Source organism: Oreochromis aureus, linkage group 10 (assembly GCF_013358895.1).
Source record: "Oreochromis aureus strain Israel breed Guangdong linkage group 10, ZZ_aureus, whole genome shotgun sequence".
In the NCBI taxonomy this organism is placed as follows: Eukaryota; Metazoa; Chordata; class Actinopteri; order Cichliformes; family Cichlidae; genus Oreochromis; species Oreochromis aureus.
The window spans coordinates 33,014,713-33,035,385 of NC_052951.1; the positions used below are offsets into that span (position 1 = coordinate 33,014,713).

Genomic DNA, 20,673 nt, shown 5'->3' on the forward strand with positions numbered 1-20,673 from the left:
AAAAGACAAAAAAAAGTAGAACAAGATGGGAAATTAACAGAAGCGGTAATCAACTAAAAATAGATATCAAATTCATGTAAGATTCACAGTGTTACGCAAAGAGACCCAAACAGGTGCAAGAAGGATTATAAAGACTAAAAGCCACACAAATCTGAATGTACACCCAATGACATTCTTTAAAGTTTTGCTGCCGTTTACGGTCATACATTTGTGGGATATTTTCATCACGTGATTGAGGACAAACAGGGACGTCAGAGTTTCTGATGGAAAAGACTTCACACAAAGAAAACTTAAAGAATCAAAGCTGATCATGTCTGAAAGTTTAGACTGCTCAGACTGAAAGTGTGACTGAGGTGAAAATGACGAACAGTATTGCAGTATGTCAATGGGGACATTTCCTTCACATATGCAGTTTATTAAAGAGATTTGTTTGAGTACCAGTTCTTTTGCACACTTGACTGGTTTTAATTTAAGATTGCTTTGTGCCAATCAAAGTCAGTCTGACAAAGTCCAGTGAACTCTTTAAATGACAAAACTGAAAAAAAGACTAAAAATCATCACTGCATGATGCAAAATGCCCAGAAAGACCTAAAGACAGACCACAGGATGCAGCATGTTTGAATTACACAGTTAGGAGATTAGGGAGGACGGCGAGTTTACCACACAGTCTGTTCATGGGAAAAGGGGACAGAGCCTTGGTGAATTTGAGGTTCTGAACATGCAATGACCTTTGTTAGCCGTGTTTAGACCAAATCATTTCCAGGAACTTTGAAAATGCAGGAGAAAAAAAATTCCACTGCTGTAAAGTTCAATAAATTTAACGTGTTACAAAACTGCAGTGAAGGTTCTGTTGATCTTTATGCTCTGGTCTTTCGGCATTACCAAACATTAACGGCCAGATTTGCTACTTACATGAAAAATAGCATGTGATGTGGTTAGTTTCAAAGGTGATTTAAAAAGTGCTATTTTCTAAACACACGAGCAGTCAGTTCATTTCAACACGGCATGCCCGATCTGCTAAGAGATCCAGTTTAGTGCAAGGTCACAACCTGAGAAATGATAATCAGCTGTGGGCAGTTTACAAGCAGGAGAGGCGCAGCTTGTTAAATGTAATCAGAAAAGCATAAATAAAGGTCACACAATGTGTATGTTAAATCTAAGTGTACAGTGTCAGTCTGCCAGACACAGACAATAGAATGAAATCAGCTTTCAGTAATCGACAGTAAACAGTGCAACAGTATTTTGACATAATGCTGTTATGTACTGACAGCTTGCATCACTTTAAGGGATAAATTGAACCGGAAATGCCGACTGATAAAAGTTTAGTTCTGTTTTCTGCAACTGGTGTTGTTAATGTTATGACCACAATTTTCTACGTTGGTTTCATTCAGTAACAAAAAACAAAAACAAAGGATTTTCACATTTCATGAGGAAGTCGTGTGTGTGTGTGTGTGTGTGTGTGTGTGTGTGTGTGTGTGTGTGTGTGTGTCTGTGCTCTAAGAGCCACATGTTAGAGCACAACGCAAAAGATCATTCTGAAAACTGTGCGCTCGCTGTCCATGGTCCTGAAAGTATAACTCTTTAATTCATGTAATAGTTCTGTTTTTCTTTGACTTTCATAGACAAGCTTTTTCTTCAGCTTTAAATATCAACACAATTAGCAGTAAAGACACAAACATTATCAAATTAATTTATTTGCTCCCCCTTCTGATATTTTGCACCTTGAGAAAGGAAATGCAAAAATGCAAATGTCTGGCTTCCCCAGCTCGTACAGACAAAATTCTCCCTGGGATCTCTTTGTACATTTCTTTTAGATTTCAACCCTCTGTTGTTTTAGTTGATATTTCATATTTATCCTTGACTGCTGCAAAGTACAGTTAACACAGCAGTGACAATGAAAGAGATTTTTTATTTACATTAATTAAAAGCTGGAATATTATTTAATAAAGAAGAAACGATCTGCGCTGCTGCTTTACACATGAAGGTGATATCCCACTTATGCTATCATCTGCTGTCCCACTTTACTAAACTCTCAGGTGAAGTGGGCCACAGTGTATTGAAGTGTCATAATAAACATGTAAATGAAAAACATTTTATTCATCACAAAGTTAGCTTAGCAAATACGTTAAATATGCAGGAAGGTAAGCAGGAGGCTCAGTAATGATAACATTAGTATAGAGTTGTGGTCCAATGGTGCTGTTTTGTGTCCAGATCGGCTTCTGGAATGAGAAGCGAGGCTATGTGAACACTGCCATCTACAGGCCGATGCAGGAGGAGTTTTACAATGTGCAGAACAAAACCTACATCGTCACTACCATCCTGGTAAGTTTGGGAAGGCAAGATGATTAGTTCAAATATTTCACACAGTGTAGTAATATATTACTTGTTATGTTTGGAAAAAGTAAAGTATTTCGTACAAACCTTAGGCAACGATCTCACACAGTAACAAATCTCTGTACTAAAAGAGTCACATCAAAGCCTGAAGAGCTTGGCAGCGATTGTAACAGTGACTCCAAATGAAGATAAAATCCTGACTGCTCCTGTTACCTGTTGAATTTCAGGCTCTGGCTGCTTGACTGCAGTCAGCAAAAACTCAGCTTTAACATCACTGTGTAAAGATGTTTGCACTGACTTTATATCATCTTATCAGCTGTGGATGTCTTTTCTTTGGCCACAACATTAATGTCCTTTCTATAAAATTTAAAATAATATTTCTCCACTCCTCAAAAACTATATATTTTTTGTTTTTCTTCATTTTTTTCCTCACTTACCCATCTGTCTCTGCCAGCATAGCAAAGATTAAATGTGTGAAAAGGTATATCTTAACTCAAAACACAATCTTGGACCTAAGCAACATGGTTTAAGCAAGTAAGCGTAACCAGCGACAGTAAAAATCAGATTAAACCAGAACAGAAGCAAAACAAGTGTAAAACATACAGCAAACCACGGCCTCCAAGCTGTGACTGCGTCCTTTATCTCTCTATAGCTAGCAGCCATAATATCAAAGCAGCATCTGCAGGTTGGTCTGGATATGTTAGAATACTGAGGTACAACTGCACTACTACTGCAAAATAAACAGTAAACACAGAAAAGAGGAAGTCTGTTTAGGAAGTTTTCTCACATTTTCCTCAGAAAAAAAGAGGCACTTTTTACTAGAGAAGCACAATGTAAAATAATCAAAGTTAAACATACTCGAGTAGAGCGGCAGTGACATTCACACTTCTGCCTCCTCACAGGAAGCTCCCTACATGATGCTAAAGAAGAACCACGAGCAGTTTTTGGGAAACGATAAATATGAAGGTTACTGTGCTGAGCTCGCCGCGGAGATCGCCAAACACGTCGGGTTCACGTACCGCCTTGAGCTGGTAGGCGACGGCAAATATGGCGCCAGAGACCCTGAAACAAAGATGTGGAATGGCATGGTGGGAGAGCTGGTGTATGGGGTGAGTGTGAGCAATGCTCGTTTCCACAGTTAAAATGTTTCTTTTCCTTATTTTTATCTTATTTTTAACAAACCAACAAGACATTTGTAAATATCTTAAAAGATTCTGTATTTGGCTTGCAACTCTCAGCTTTTACATCATCATGTTGAGCATATGTTGCTCTAAAACTTGCATATACCTTTCAGCACTGATGGTGCCTTTCCAAATGTGCAAGCTGCCAATGCCATAAGCCCAGATGCCCCCCAGTTCTATGCAGGCTTGTTATCAGCACAAAAAAATGAGCATTGACATGAAGCTAAATGCTCTCTCTCCTCTTTAATCTGGAAGTTGTGGTGTCCATATTTTCAAGCATTTCAGATGTGGACTTGTCTGACCACAGAACAGTTGTCCAGGTTTCCTCAGTCGATTTTAAATGAACTTTGACCCAGAGAAGACGGTGGTGTTTCTGGAGCTCGCTCGTTTATGGCTTCTTCTTTGCACCACAGAGCACCCTGGATGGCACCCTGAGCTGTTTTCACAGACAGTGATTTCTTGAAGTGTTCCTGAGCCCATGCAGGGATTTCAGTGACAGAATGATGACTGTTTCTAATGTAGTGCTGCCTGAAGGCTTGAAGATCATGCCATCCTTGTTTTTGGCTCACAGAGATTTCTCCAGATTCTCTCAGTATTTTGATAATGATATGTAATGCAGATGAGGAGATATTCAAATTTTACATTAAAGAACGTTATTCTGAAAGTTATTTTGCAGATTGGCAGAACCTGTGCCCATAATTATTTCTGAGAAACTCTCCCTCTCTAAGATGCTTTTTTCCATGTTCAGTTATGTTACTGATCCGTCACCAGTTGAGCCGCTAGTTGCAATTTTTTAAGGTAATGTGTCAATAATTTATGGCTAAATACTTGTAGCTTTAACAGAGGCTGCACAAACTTTAACTGTATGTTGGTAGCTTCAGTTTTAACATCCGATGGATGGGAGCAGCTGAAAAGCTTTTTTTTCATGTTGAAGCTCGTTGAACAGGTGGTTTGATAAAGAATTCTGATTTTTACCTGTGACGGGTCTGATTGTGATCACAGTAACGAGCGCTGCTGCTGCCGACTCTTGGAGAATGATTTCTTCCACTCCTTCTGGGTTCACGCCTCTTTGCTGACTATGAATTAAACCTGTGATGAGAGGAATCATCACTGCTGCTGTGTTATCAGTGTTTTTGTTGAAAAAAGCTGCTTGGGCTGAATCTTACAATACCATTATTTGCATACAAGGTTCTAAATATGTCTGAGTCCACTCACATTTATGATGTAAGGGAAGCACTCATGCATCACTTTTCTGCTAAAAACGGTGAAAAGTTACTTTCACTACTGGCTACTGACAGCAAGATCATATTGCTCACTATTGAAGTTTGCTTCAGACATTGTCTTTTGCCGGTGAGCACAGAACTGTTATTGGTGGAAACGCAGCATCTGGCTGCCCAACATAATATTTTATGTGATGATGTCACTTAAACTAAATCTGTGGTGAGAGAGGTGAGCCAGACTTTTGTGGTTGTGGTTCTATCCCAGCAGACTGTCACATAATCTTTTGCCCCAACTATCATTCCCTATTAACCCTCATAATGTCCTCCAGATTGCCATACTCCTTTTGTCCTCTGGGTTTAAAAATGACCCCAGAACAACAGAAGGGTTAAGAATGCTGTGGATTGTCAGTGGGACACTGTTAACACCATGTGTTTAATTTCAAAGATCAATAAAAGTTGCAGCAATACCTTGAAGTATTACAGTTTTTCTCGATTGCTTAAACACTATAACCAATCTTGTGAACCCAAATTTCAAAACCATAATGCCACTTTTCAAAAAGCACACCCATTTCCCTGAACTATAAAGACTATGCCCCTGCTTTACCACGAGTCAGATGTGGTGAACTGTTACTGCAAAACTCTACACACAAATCCCTACATTTTTCAGTGCTGACACCATGTGGTCACTTAGAAAGTAGAGATGGCACGATACCACTTTTTTTTATGTCCGATACCGATATCATACATTTGGATATCTGCCGATACCGATATGAATCCGATAGTGTGTATTTTATAATCAATAAAACACTTTTTTAAATATCTTGCTGCATTTTGTATAAGTTCATACTCCAGTTTAAATAAACAACAACACTAAAGCTATTCTGTTATACCTGTATGCAAAAAATACACTGCACCCAAAGTATTTCATAGTTCAGCAACACTGATCAATCTAATAAACTTAAACCTGCTCCATCCTCCCTATTCTGGTATTTTAAAGAGTACTTAGCAGAAATATTAAGCAACCTAACTAATAGGGTTGCAAACTCCCAGCAAAAAAAAATAGGGAACCACCCCCCACCCTCCACCTCATGATGCTTAATTGACGTAATCAACTTTAATTTAATGCACGTAAAAAAAAAATGCACAGAAATAAATTATTTTTCAAGAATAATTAAATAGATTCAACATCTTTCTTCAACAGAATTGCAGACTGCACAGATGGTATCTTCCCAAAGGAAAAAGTACTATAGCTTACTAGGGTATATTAGACTTAACAGTTACTATATACAGTAATGGACTTCTATACATTTTACATCAGATTAAAACTTTGGGTGTAAGATTCAGATAATTATTTATTAAAAGCTCGACATTTTAAATGAGAATAAGAAAGAAAAGTATGTCTTTGTGCCCCCTTTTCCCCGTTCATGCCCTATCGGCCCCCCTGGCTAAACTTTGCTAGATCCGCCCCTGCACAGTTACCAGCCGTCAGCTACGTAGAAAAGGATCCTGGTGTAGAAAGTAATATTAAATACATTCTAACAACAGCTTATCAAGCTTAAACGTGCTGCTGTTGTTCAGCCGCTGGTTTCCTCTTTCTGGTGCAAAGTGGGCCAAAAACAAAGAACAGAGACGGACTCGCGACAGAAAAGCCGATCAGCTGATCATTGATCAGTTTCATGATTGAAGTAGCGGCAGGAGAGAGAGAGAGAGAGAGAGGCAGTTGCTCCATATATCGGTTGTTAAGCTTAACGTGGGAATGCTTTACAAACATTCAGAGATGAACTTACACACTTGCTTTACTTCTCTCTGGGATAACTTCCTCGGAGATGAAATGCTGGTTTGGTAGCCAGGCTACAAATACACACAGCAGCTCTATCACATGAGCACACTGCTCTGACGTGCTACGGTTATGATAGATAGATAACTCTTTATTGTCATTGCACAGTCATACATAGTACAATAGTACAATGAAATTGGAAAACTGTCCTACGTCGGCACTACATGTAACACAACACGACACGATACGACACAACACAGTATAATAACTTAGTAATAAAAAAGAAGAATAAGTGTATTTGTATTGCACACTGTTATTATTGCACCTTGTTATAAATATAAATATTATTATTATTACTGTTTTTACCGTTGTTAACCCCCCCAAAAAAAAGTCCAGGTAGGTAGCCCGTCAGGTCAGCTATTTGCGTTGATCAGGGCTGTTGCCCTGTTGTAAAAGCTGTCCTTGAGTCTATTTGTTCTGGACCTCAGCAGCCTGAACCTCCTGCCAGATGGCAGCAGCTTAAACACCCGGTGTCCTGGGTGTGTACAGTCTCGTAGGATGCTGTGTGCCCTCTTGAGACAGCGAGTGCTGTACAGGTCCTTCAGGGAGGGAAGAGGATGTCCAATGATTTTTTGGGCCATATTGATGACCCTCTGGAGTGCCTTTCTGTGTGCTGTGGTGCAGCTGGAGAACCATACACCGATGCAATATGTCAGCACACTTTCAATGGAGCAGCGGTAGAAGACGGTCAGCAGCTCCTTCTTCAGGTCCATTTTTCTGAGGATTCTCAGAAAGTGGAGACGCTGTTGGGCCTTCTTTAAAACCGCAGAGGTGTTAGAGCTCCATTGGAGGTTTGTGTCTATGTGCACACCCAGAAACTTGAAACTGGAGACCCTTTCCACGCACTCCCCGTTGATGCTGACAGGCTGCAGCTCGGACTTCCTCCTTCTGAAATCAACAACAAGTTCTTTTGTCTTGGTGGTATTGAGGTCCAGGTTGTTATCTACACACCAATCTGACAGCCTCTGAACTTCAGCTCTGTACGCCGTCTCATCTCCCCCAGAGATGAGCCCCACCACGGTGGTATCATCTGCAAACTTGATGACTGCGTTGTCTGGGTGGGTACTAACACAGTCATGTGTGTACAGAGTGTACAGTAGGGGACTCAGTACACAGCCTTGTGGTGGTGTTAAGGCTGAGGGCGGAGGAAAGATGAGGCCCCACTCTAACTCTCTGTACACGGTCTGAGAGGAAGTCTCTGATCCAGCGGCAGGTGGTAGAAGGAAGTCCGATTTCCAGCAGTTTAACTATTAGTCTGTCCGGGAGTATCGTATTGAAAGCAGAGCTAATTATGAGCTGAGTTACACCATGTCGCAAGTTTTGTGAGGTGCTTTTGTGATATTTAATGGATCGGATTACATTTTTTATTTCTCTCCGTAATATTGGATCGGTCCATCTCTATTAGAAAGCACTAGCAGTCAGTAATGTTAACTCACATCAGCACAGCTTTAGCTCAATTAGCACACAATTTTCGAAGTGGAAACATTAGGAGTCAAAATGTATCACACACCAATCAGAAACTTTGATGGATAGACAAAACGGCCAAAGTCAGCTCATTCAGGTTTGAAACAATGGATCCAAAGACATGCTAAGGGAGAGGTCGAGGAGGAGGAGGAGATGGAGGTCTAGGACACCAGGGAGGAGGAGGTGGAGGGGGAGGAACATAATTGGCCATTGGGCTATTGTAAATGTCCCTGGTCAGCGTAGAAGGAATGTCACTCTGTGGGCAGCCATCAGCCAACGAGGGATACTCCACCACCATGCCATTTGTTAAGGGTTCAATGTTGAGAGAAGAATCCATAAAAACCACAGATCCAGGCGTGTGCAATTTAGACGGCATTTTAATGAACACATGTGTGAGTTCAACAACCCAATCAGTGTTGAACTGAACTTACAATCATGAGACAAGGTTTTATATGGGTACAATAACAAAGCCCCCCTCTTTTACAAAAATAGACAATAGTACAGCTTACGTCAATCCAAACCACAAAATGTTCCATGACCTTTAACATTGCTCTAAAAACATTGTCTTGGTCGGGTGCTTCCCCTCTTCGCTGTCGCTTGTCGGGTGCACTTCCTCTAAGTACTTGGCACACTTCTGCATTTCTGCCCTACCAAAATAGATCTGTTATGGTGTGTGTGTGAGTGCGCACACACGTGCAAGGGCGCGTGCATGTTGTGTACTGCGACGTGTCATGACCTCTCACTATTTGTCTGTCTGTACTGCATCTGCTTTTCTGAACCTTAGTTGACCTTAACTTAAGCAACTTGAACTTTCCCCTATCAGTGATCCCTATAGGTGTACTCTACTGAATTAATGTTTTGATCAAAAGCCTCTACTAAAAGCTTAAATCAAAGATAAGTGCATACTAACTCTTTGGCTCTTCGGCTTGCACTCGCTCTGCTTTTGGTTTCACTTCTGCAAAACATGCTCTGCAGACGCGTTTCGTTTCCTGTCTCATTTTGGCACAGAGAGTATTTTCCTGTCTCTGCCCTCTACACAGAGATCATAAAAGCATTAATAACTTTTAAATTATAGATTCAACTCAACCCTTTAAAATGGTTCTTCTTTGGACCTGTAATAAAGACTAATATAATACCAATATATTTGAACATCTGAATGCATCTGAATGCAACATCACATGAAATGGTAATGATGATTATAAAATATCAGCAAATAATAGCAATAAAATATTTCTATTCCCCACACTCCACTCTCGACCTCTGGACCACCAGAGGTCGCAATACATTTATGTTGGGTCACTCCTTGGCCCATTCAACTGTTTCCCTGTCCACCCCTGACGTCATGGACATTTAGGATCACTGTTCTTAGCTCTGACCCTCTCTTGGCATCCTGTGACTTAACAAATCAGACAACCTCATGTCATCTAGGTGGTCTTAGTTATAAAATGCCCGCTCCCACTTGAGAACACTTCATGCTTAAGTGGTCTCTGCTCCTCTTCTGGGTCCCACTCTAGTGGAAATCTGGCCACCTGCAAAGGAAACAGAACACTTCCTCCCTAGTACGGCTTCCCTGCCTTATGTCCCTCAATTGTCTTCTTTATTCAAACCTAATGTTACTCAACCTAATGTTACTCAAACCATGAACCTAATTACGTATTTGGTTTTTCGACATTTATTTTCATATCTCATTCAACATTACTCAGCATTTGTGAACCTCTGAAAGCGTTGTCTTTAAGAGGATCAAAGGAAGCATGTCTCTGCATGTGCTTCCTCTCTGCTCCTTATCTGATCATCAACATCCTGTGCACAAACTGTCACTGCTGCAAGGGCCTACCTCTCATCTAAGTCACCTCTCACAAGCAAAATCATCATAAAATCATTATAAGGGCTTATTCTACTAAAAGGATCAAAGAAAAAACGACCACTTTAATCACTAAGTGTAAGCACCTAGTTAATTGCTCCTAGATAAACTTCATCATAGCTAAAAGCTGAACTCTAACTGTATTTTGAACTCCCATTTTCTGGGTGATAACCTGTTTGAATATATCATTTTATTTCATTTTGCTGCTTTTAATGTAATGACTCCTTCTAACTTAAACTTTATCAGACTTAACCAACATATATAAGCTTTCTCCCTTTGCTTCTGTTTTCTGTATTTCTGTATTCTGTAACTGCTTTTTATATAAGAGGACTAAGTTAGAGCTGCATCTGTTATCTCAATATTTTATATGTCACTCAGTTTAGTTACAAGCAAAACTCCTCTTCAGTTCCTCTTTCTGTCATTTGTTATTGGGCCAACTCAAATTCAGTTAAAAGCTAAAGGAATTTCAGGCCCTAGGCCTCAAATCAATACTGTCCTGTGTGTTGATGAACTCTGTATGTCTGTAAGCGTGTGCAATCCTTCAAAACTCAGGTCATTCTCACAGTAGATTGGCTAATCATAACGTTAACCAAAAGTTTATGACCCTCAAGAGACGACTCTCTGAGCCACAACTCCGTTAAAGGCACCAAAATGCAATGTGTATGAAAAATCATTTCTACATATATAATCTCCAATATTATTCATTTGAGTCAGCGAGACTTTTAACATCCTCATAAAAGCTCTCCTCTACCCTAAAGCCTACCTTATAACAACATTCTAGCATTATGTCACTGTTACAACTTATCCTAAAAATCAAAAAGAAATCCCACATTTTCTACTCATAAAATCTTCACTATTTTCCCCAAAGCATATCCTTTATTCCCACAATTTCCCTTTAATTTGGTGTACAACTTCTTTTTAACCCCAGCAATTTATCTTCTAAACAGAATTCAGTTCATTTTACTCCTTTCTTTAGAATTAACAATCTCTGCCTCAGTTTTACCATATCTAAATTATCAAACAACCCCAATCGTTATAAAATCCTAGTAAAACCCTTTCACATTAAACAAATTAAATCTTAAATCCTCTCTTTTTGACACATCTCATGTGGCAAAAACTCAACATCTTCACCCAAGCTTAACAAATCAAAAGGAAAAAGGTTAGTCATTTCATTTCCCAGAACAGCTCAGCAATTCTCCTCTCCGGTGTTTTGCTCCAGCCCTGAAAACCTGTGTTTAAGGAACAAAATCAATTTAATCATCATGTCAAATCTCCTCCAACTCGTTGCTCCATGCAAAGTCTGGATCCTTGGAACTTCCTGGAAACAAAACCTGTACTTTACATTTCATACTCTCCCTTTATGATCCAGTCTGTGTCATGACACAAAATAAACTCACACAGAACAGTTATTAATCATGTGTTACCTCAGTTAATGGCAACTTGAGTTACATCAATGTTTCCCTCTTAGCATTTAGCATTCTATAATGTAATAACATAATCCAACCCCAGTAAATAATTTTCTCAAAGCACACATCAATATCCCAAAATCAGCATCCCCAGATTTAAGTCTTCCACTTCTCCTGTTTGTCAACCTTTTATTTATTTCCCCCCTTGGTCCAACCACTCACATTCACTCACACGCATTCACACATGATATTTTTTGCTGATCTGCAGCCCTCCGCGCACGTCATCAGATGCTCCACATCAGCAAAATGAGCTCAATCATTCGTTTTATTTCGTTTTCCTGTTTAGGAAAATAGTTCTCTATACTTTTGACTGGATTGAATCGATACAATCCATTTTTAGACAGAGACTTGCCGCCAATCAGTCTCTGATTGTAATCAATTATAATTCTGTAAAGCCCACCTGATTTTCGTACTTGGTAATTTTGTCAGCGCCGTCGGTTCACTGTCTTCCAGGCCTGCTTAGAACAAAAATGAAAAAGAGAGAGCTGATTATTAGCTCATCAAAGTACAAAACAAAATCACCTGACAGGTTTTTCTCTAAGTGCACTGTTACAAAAACTATGGGCCCTTTTAGACATGTCCATGTTTATCAAAACTCCCTCTCTTGAAATAGAAACAACAGCCTCAAAAATCTAAAACAATCTCAAAGTTCACCCATTCAATGCACTGAAACCTCGTCAAAAGCTGCACCGTTTTACACACAACCATGTCTCCTTTGACACTTAACCATACTTAGATTCAGCCTAAAATATAAACACGTTATAACAATGTGTCAACACTAAATTATAAATTTCTTGTCCAAATCTGCACCTCTGAACTGTCTACTTTGCTTCCTTTCCTCAAAGCCTCAATCACACACACACAGGAAGTGTCTTTGTCACTCACTCACTCCAGCTAATTTGCATAAACCCACAGCTCAACAGCCAACTTAACAAGAGGAATACATGTTTAAACCTTATCACATTATTGAATTATTTTCATTTTCTTTCTATACTAATCACTTACTTTGATAAATCAGTGCAAGAGCACTCCTAAGTAATTACTCCTCTTTTGTTTTTTGTTTTTTTTTCCATAACTCACTACCTTGTCATACAGCTTCGTTTGAGTTATTCCACAACAACTCTATTTTATCCAAGTGTATTTTAAGTGTATTTTCTTCAACATTCACACCATTTTAACCCTCATGAAATTAGCAGGCTGATTTAATTACGTATGTTTGTGTTCTTAGCCAGGTTTTAAATCATTATCTGTTCATTAATCTTCATGAGCTTGTCTCTGTATGGTTAGTGCATTTTCTGTTTGTATGTGTGGTTTTTATAAATGTTTCTTTATGATCTTTGTGATCTTGTAAATGTTTCTTTTGCAGTGTTTCAAAACTCCTTTTGACAGGGTGTATTTTCTCTCTCTGGTTCATCACTGATCCTTGTTAATGACATTTCCCCTTCGTCTGTGCCCAGTGGCCTTACCTGTTAAATCCCGTCTCCTCCAGTGACTCCAAGGTCACTCCGGGACTTAGGTTCGAGCAATCGTGACTGCGCCTTGCCTTAGGTTGTCCCAGGGTTTCGAGGTGGGATCTTACCCGTCATGGGCTGTCCAGCCTTCCATGCCCGCCTACTACAGGAGCCAACTGGGCAAGGGTGTTATCAGATCTAGGGGACACACTGGTTCTGGAAATTAAAGGAGTGTAAACTGCTTTCTTTATTAAACTTTCAACAATAATTTCACATGTAACAGTTTGTGTACGTGCATTTTCAATTCATTAATGTAATTGTTAGTTCCTGTATTTATTTCTCTCAGTCTGTCTCTTTTCTAAAACCTGTAATTAATATAATTTTATTACTTTATTACTTTTTCTTAAAACATGCATCCGCTTCATCTTCTTAGAATTTAACTCTGTCTATTTCTCTGGGTGCTCCCCTGACATCATCAGTCACACACACCTTCCTCTCACACACACTTTTAAATATTCTAACCTCTTTCAGACGCCATGACTCGTCTCACACACACTGCCTTCTCTCTCTCAAACTTCCATTTTCCACTCACTCAGACAAATCATGCAGCGTCACTCAAATCAAATACTGACAGCATTCACACGGTTAAAATCACACAAAATACGCTTTCATACGAGTATTTTGGACATGCCTTCCATGATCAGAAAGAGCAAGTCAAAAGAAAAAGAAAAAGAAAACTGAAACCTCTCATCGTCTCACAGCTTCTCCCCACACACACATAACTGAAAATGAACACACCAACATTTATGGCTCACGAACTATACATCTATCAAAATTCAGTCATTTACTATACATCCACACTAATATATTCAAACTGTATTTACACTCTCATAATAAGCAAAACCAACCTCTTATATACAGGCATTTAGCAAAAAGCTCAGTCCTCTCGAAAACTGAAACCACCCTCTCTGCGCGTCTCCGCTGCTCATTTGCATTTACACACCATCCGTGCACATCCGGCTGTGCATTACTGACACAGAGACTGATCTTACTCATAGATCTCATATTTTATATTACAGACGTCTTTAATTACAACTGCACAGATTTTTTTTTTAGGCCTTTTCAACTCCTATGTAATTTCGATAATAGAACATATGGCTCCAACCGATCAGTCCCAGACTTTTGTGCTCAATTCACCAGGGCGGTCCCAGACTGTCCTGTCCAGATCTCTAAACCTAACTTAATTTGCCAGCATACCCAATAAGCGCAAAAATAGGAGACTCTAACTCCTAGCAATTTTGAAGATTCCCCAGTCCTTCCCGGCTCGTCGTGCCGTACTAACCCTACTCTTCAGGGTAGGTCAAGGATAAACGTCTTTATCCAGGAGGGGCGTTACCTCCGAGAAAATGCGCTTCTTAACAGGCGCGCTGTCGTCCTAGAAAAATTTATAATAATTTGAAACAACAATCTACACCGAAGCAGGATTAAGATTGAGGACAACCCTCAACAGTTTTAGAGATTCCCCAGTCCTCTTCGGATGTTGCCCGAAACTATCCCTACTCTTCAGGGTAGGTGAAGGATAAACGTCTTTACCCAGCAGGGGCGTCACCTCCGAGAAAGTTCTTAAGGGTTGCATAACCAATGGGACTTGAACCCACAAAATGACCAAATTCCCTATCATTCTAAGAGTTCACTTAGCAGTCCAACTGCTTTAATTCTCTTTTCATTCCTTTATTCTCATTACTCAGTACTGTCACTTATACTTCCTTATCATTACTTCAACCGGTAAACTTCATGAAAACTTCACCAAAATTAAAACAGACATTCACCAGTAATTTTCAGTGAGTAGACTTTTAATTTGACATGCCCAATGTGACACCTTTTGAAATATATTTCAACAGGCAGTGTCTTACCTTTAATGCCCCGGGAATGCCTACTCACTTTCACCACTGATTACCGTCTGCCCGTCCAATTACCACGGACCCCGGATCTCACCAAAACCCCAACATTCCCTCTCTCTCACCGGAACGAGCCCCCAAATGTTAAGGGTTCAATGTTGAGAGAAGAATCCATAAAAACCACAGATCCAGGCGTGTGCAATTTTAGACGGCATTTAATGAACACATGTGTGAGTTCAACAACCCAATCAGTGTTGAACTGAACTTACAATCATGAGACAAGGTTTTATATGGGTACAATAACAAAGCCCCCTCTTTTACAAAAATAGACAATAGTACAGCTTACGTCAATCCAAACCACAAAATGTTCCATGACCTTTAACATTGCTCTAAAAACATTGTCTTGATTCGGTGCTTCCCCTCTTCGCTGTCGCTCGTCGGGTGCACTTCCTCTAAGTACTTGGCACACTTCTGCATTTCTGCCCTACCAAAATAGATCTGTTATGTGTGTGTGTGTGAGTGCGTGCACGTGCAAGGCGCGTGCATGTTGTGTACTGCGTGACGTGTCATGACCTCTCACTATTTGTCTGTCTGTACTGCATCTGCTTTTCTGAACCTTAGTTGACCTTAACTTAAGCAACTTGAACTTTCCCCTATCAGTGATCCCTATAGGTGTACTCTACTGAATTAATGTTTTGATCAAAAGCCTCTACTAAAAGCTTAAATCAAAGATAAATGCATACTAACTCTTTGGCTCTTCGGCTTGCACTCGCTCTGCTTTTGGTTTCACTTCTGCAAAACATGCTCTGCAGACGCGTTTCGTTTCCTGTCTCATTTTGGCACAGAGAGTATTTTCCTGTCTCTGCCCTCTACACAGAGATCATAAAAGCATTAATAACTTTTAAATTATAGATTCAACTCAACCCTTTAAAATGGTTCTTCTTTGGACCTGTAATAAAGACTAATATAATACCAATATATTTGAACATCTGAATGCATCTGAATGCAACATCACATGAAATGGTAATGATGATTATAAAATATCAGCAAATAATAGCAATAAAATATTTCTATTCCCCACACATTCTAGGACCCTAAAACACTATGCTTCTCCTTGGTTTTCTTGATGGTCTGAGACCACATATGTTCCAGCTGGACTACAGTGAACCATCACAGCCAGAGCGGCCTCACTGCGTTGTTGTTTGGATAACGTCAGCTCCATCGCGCTCCTCTGGTTCATGACTGGTTTACCAATAACCCAAGGTTGTCTAACATCTTTCTGCCTGCATACTCTCCCTTTCTAAACCCGATAGAGGAGTTATTTTTGGCATGGCGGTGGAAGGTGTACGACAAAGAACCTTATGTCCGTATGCACCTCCTCCAGGCCGTGGAAGACGCCTGCCAGGGGTGGATAAGGCATGTAAGGGGATTTTAGCCCTGCTGCCTGGCTAGGGCCAATATAGCCTGTGTTGTGGATGAGAGTCTCTGCCCTGACCCAGAACACAGACAGGATGCTGAGGTGGACTAATGTTTTTGGTGTGTGTTGTACTGTATACATGAATAAAAATGTGCCACTGTATATACATTGGTTGCATCTTTTGTGTTCATCATATGAAAAGGTTTTTGAGGCGAAGAATGACAAACAACATAACTTACCAGTTTTGGAGATATTGTTTTACATTTATTGCACCAATGTGTACGACTGTGTTGTCGTGTGTGTATTTTTGAGGCCTTGTGTGTGATGTCTGTGGGCAAAGTTTGGTTTTTCAGCAAGAGTGAATGGTTTTGAGTGTAGAGCTTTATTTTGACCTGAAAATACAATGTTTGGGAAATTGGGTGAGATGTTATGGATTTGTGTTTACTGTTTTGGGAATACGAGGCATAGTTTCAAGAAATGTGTCTAAGCAATCGAGAAAAACTGCAAAATTGGATATCTGTTGTGGACATATGAAAAGGGGGAAAAGAGCTGGCTTAATGTGCTTCCATACATACAGATGATACAGATGCTTTTCTTTTAGCAGAGGGTTTTGTGTCTCTCCTCCTGCAGAAGGCGGACATGGCGGTGGCCCCGCTGACCATCACTCTGGTGCGAGAGCAGGTGATCGACTTCACAAAACCCTTCATGTCTCTGGGAATCTCCATCATGATCAAGAAACCTACCAAGTCCAAACCGGGCGTCTTCTCTTTCCTCGACCCGCTGGCCTACGAGATCTGGATGTGCATCGTCTTTGCCTACATCGGGGTCAGCGTGGTGCTCTTCCTGGTGAGACTGGGCAGACTAGATAAAGAAAGCTTTCTTTTAACTAATGTTAGCTAACATGATACTTTGTGAAAGACATGGATGGGTGGATGGATGGCTGGATGGATGGGTGGATGGGTGGATGGAGCTAATGCAAGCCTAGTCAGTGACATTAAAATTATTCTTGATTGCGTCACATACTGTAGAAATGACTCCAAGGCTGTTAGGACTAGAAGAGTGAGTGAGATCTAATTCTTTAAGTTTACTGTAAAACTGAGGATCCTTGTTTTGGTTTTTTTTTTAATCTTAAACAGGTGAGTCGGTTCAGTCCTTACGAATGGAACGGTGAGGAGTCTGATGATGAAGATGAAACTGCTCCCTCTTCTTCTCGAAGAGCTCAGGCCTCTTCATCCGCAGAACATACCCACTCTCCAGGTATCTCAGCATATATGTCTTTTTTTTAACGTTTATTCTTGTATCAACAGAAACCGAACCTTCATCTTTTATATTTTTGTTTGTTTACTCTGTTAGGGTTCTCCCAGGCTCAGGGGCAGAACCAGAACCAGCAGAAGGAAAAGGAGACCCCAGAATACACCAATGACTTTGGCATCTTTAATTCTCTGTGGTTCTCACTCGGGGCGTTTATGCAGCAGGGCTGTGACATCTCTCCCAGGTATGACACCTGTCCACCTGTGTAATTACTTTTTTTCGTCATGTTATCCCTGACTTCTACCGCCTTACATGCTTTTGTGAAATATTGGGGTTTTGCCATTTTTGGCTTTGAATGTAGGAAATGTTGGTCTTATTTTGATAAAACTGATGCAATTTTAAAAAGTGTTTGAAACACTTACTTTATTTTATGGTCAGCCAAAAGGTCTCAATGATCACTGTAATTTTAATTTCACTTATTAATTTGGTATCCCACACGGGAGCAGTTTGTGTCTGTTGTACTGGAACAACTTGGCGATGACAGTATCAGTGAAGAGTGCAATGTTTTTTAAAATTAAGAATTGAAACGAACCAAACAAAGACGTTCTGTGAGATCTGTGTGAGTGCTGTTACAGAGGACCTCGCAAACATGAGAACACACAAACAGCTTTATGATACACTCTCAGCTGCATCATTGATGAGATGATGATGAGATGAGATAGCCTTTATTTGTCAGTTGCAAGTCTTTTGCCCACAAAATGCACACATGTATCATGAAATGCGGCTGATTCTGTGTGACATGCTGCCGCGTTTGTTGTATGTTACCGCTGCATTAAGGCCTGAGGCTCTTTCTATTCTGGATCTACTACAGTTTGTGTGCTTGTGTGTGTCCTCATATGTATGTAAGTGTGTCACTGTGTGTGTATTTTGGACTATTTCAGTGACTGTCTCCTTCATAATTCCATAGCTAGATTTCATGAGATGTTATCTGTATGCTGCATACAGATAACATCTTCTTATATGTTGTATAAGAAGGCAGTTATAGTCACACTTTTGCCTCACTCAGACTTTTACACTTGTGACGATTCTCCTTGACATTACCTTTACATGTCTTGTTGTGTACATGAACCTATGAGAGAGTTGGACCTTTCTCACTGGATGTCCGTTAATAAATACCAGTATATGCATGGGTAATTGTGTTGTTGTAGGACCAGTTCTGTTCTGGATCCAGGCTGCCAATGAAATCCTGTTGTTGGCAATCATCTTAACAGCGCCACTAATGAGTTATTTTGCCTTACTAAATTCAAGCCTCCGTCTAAATGAATGGTGAGAGAGTCATAACTTTCATTTTAGTGGTCATGGGAATCTCAAATCGCTAGTGATACCTGATGCTTTAAAATAATTGCTGACATTTCTCAAAATAAATTTTAGAAATAGCTTTCTCCTTCTGTTGTTCATACTACATTTGGTCATGTTTCATTCATCCATCTTTTGCTTCTTATATGGGTTGTGGAGGCAGCAGTCTAAGCAAACATGCCAAGACCTTGAATTCCCTAACAAGTTGAGAGATATAATTTTGGTTTGCACAGGGGCCCCTTCCCAGTGGAACATGCCCCAAATCCTCACTTAGGAGGTATCCAGGAGATTTACTAGCCAGATGCTCAAACCACTTGAACTGGCTCTTGTTGATGTAGAGGAATGGTGGCCCTTCTCTAACGACTTCCCAAACAGTCAAGCTCGTCATCTCCATGGGAGCGAAAGGTAACTTCTGCTTGTATATGCAGTATTATTTTGAATATTAAGTCTCAGTCCAGAGTTTGTGACTATTGGTGAGGGTGGGAATGTAGATTGACTGGTAAATCAACAGCTTTGCTTTTACAATCAGCTTGCTCTTTACCACATCAGAACGGCATCTCTCAGTCTCCCGTTCCTCTCTCCCCTCATTCATGAACAATTTCCTGAGGTGCTTAAACTGATTTGTTCTGGAACTGGTCCTTGATCTCAAGTAGACACTGGAGAAGCTAATTCTCATTCCTGCTGCTCTACACTCTGCTCACCTGTGCCAGTGTGAGCTGCAGATCACCACCAGATGACACCAAAAGAACCACATCATCTGCAAAAAATAGATAGGTGACTCTGAGTTATGACTGGCCCAAAACATAATGAACAGAATCAATATCAAAGGAAAACCCTGGGAGAAACCCAATGATGATGTAGCTCTTAGTACAGTTGCAACAATGGGCCAGGTACCGCTTAATTCTCAAGGAGTAAGCAGGCCTGCAGTGCTGGTCCACATGCCTTTGAACCTTCTCCTTGTGTTGTCAGCATGGGTTTGTTTTTGTCATCTGGCCCATGCAAATATCTCCACATGTCTCAGATTGCTACTGATTCACCATTGTTGACTCAGCTTATGAACTGAAATGTGTGCACCTCGTCCCTCCTCTTTTTCATGTCGGTTTCATTAAGGTGATGCATGCCAGAGTTACACAGAGAGAGAGAAAACATCTGACCTGCATTTTTATGCCAGACTGTCATCTGTGATGCTAATGTTGAAGCTAGAGTATTTGTTTGCATGTCAGCATCTGTTTAACTCTGACAGTCAAGTTATGTTTTACACACAGCTCTTAAATGCCTACTTTTGATCCGCTATGAGTCATGAATATGCAGAAACAGATACTATTTGAAAAAAGTTTTATAAATATAAAACACATGGACAGATAAATTCCATCTGGTGGCACTTATACTCCAGGGGTTTGTTTCCAATTTTCTAGAGGTACATACCATTGATTAAAGAAGAAAAAGTTTGTGCAGAGACCGTTTTAACTGTTGTGATTGAGAATGCATAAACATAATGGGGAAACACACTCACCAGCTCGTTACCACAAATGTCTAATCAGCCAGTCACATGGGAGTAACTCAGTGCATTTAGATATGTAGACATGGTGAAAACAACCTGCTGAAGTTCAAACTGTACAGAATGAGGTGGGAATGTGTAAGTAACTTTGAGCATGGCAGGGTCTCAAACTCAAACTAGTTTCTTGAAAATACCAATTTAATTTCAAAAGGACCCCACAGGCAGTAGAGCTCAGTTCATGAGAACATGAGAATTGTATCATGGATGTCCAGCCTACAAACCTACTGCAGCTGTGTGATGGTATCATGTCAATATGGACCCAAATCGCTGTGGCATAGATTCAACAAGGTTCTGGAAACCTTCCTCAAAGAATTAAACCAATTGAGAAGCCAAAAGCAGATTAACCGGGTACTAGTATGGGTGTTACATAGAGAAATAA

General features: G+C 40.2%; 1 protein-coding gene across 1 annotated transcript in view; it reads left to right on the forward strand.

Annotated features, from left to right (window-relative positions):
- LOC116335735 (glutamate receptor 1-like) overlaps window positions 1-20,673 on the forward strand; it is a 95,541-nt gene that overhangs the window by 49,689 nt on the left and 25,179 nt on the right. Inside the window, exons 8-12 of the mRNA XM_039618381.1 lie at window positions 2,212-2,322; window positions 3,237-3,443; window positions 16,760-16,975; window positions 17,266-17,386; window positions 17,483-17,624. Coding sequence (XP_039474315.1) covers window positions 2,212-2,322; window positions 3,237-3,443; window positions 16,760-16,975; window positions 17,266-17,386; window positions 17,483-17,624 — 797 coding nt within the window. The remainder of the gene's footprint in view (window positions 1-2,211; window positions 2,323-3,236; window positions 3,444-16,759; window positions 16,976-17,265; window positions 17,387-17,482; window positions 17,625-20,673) is intronic.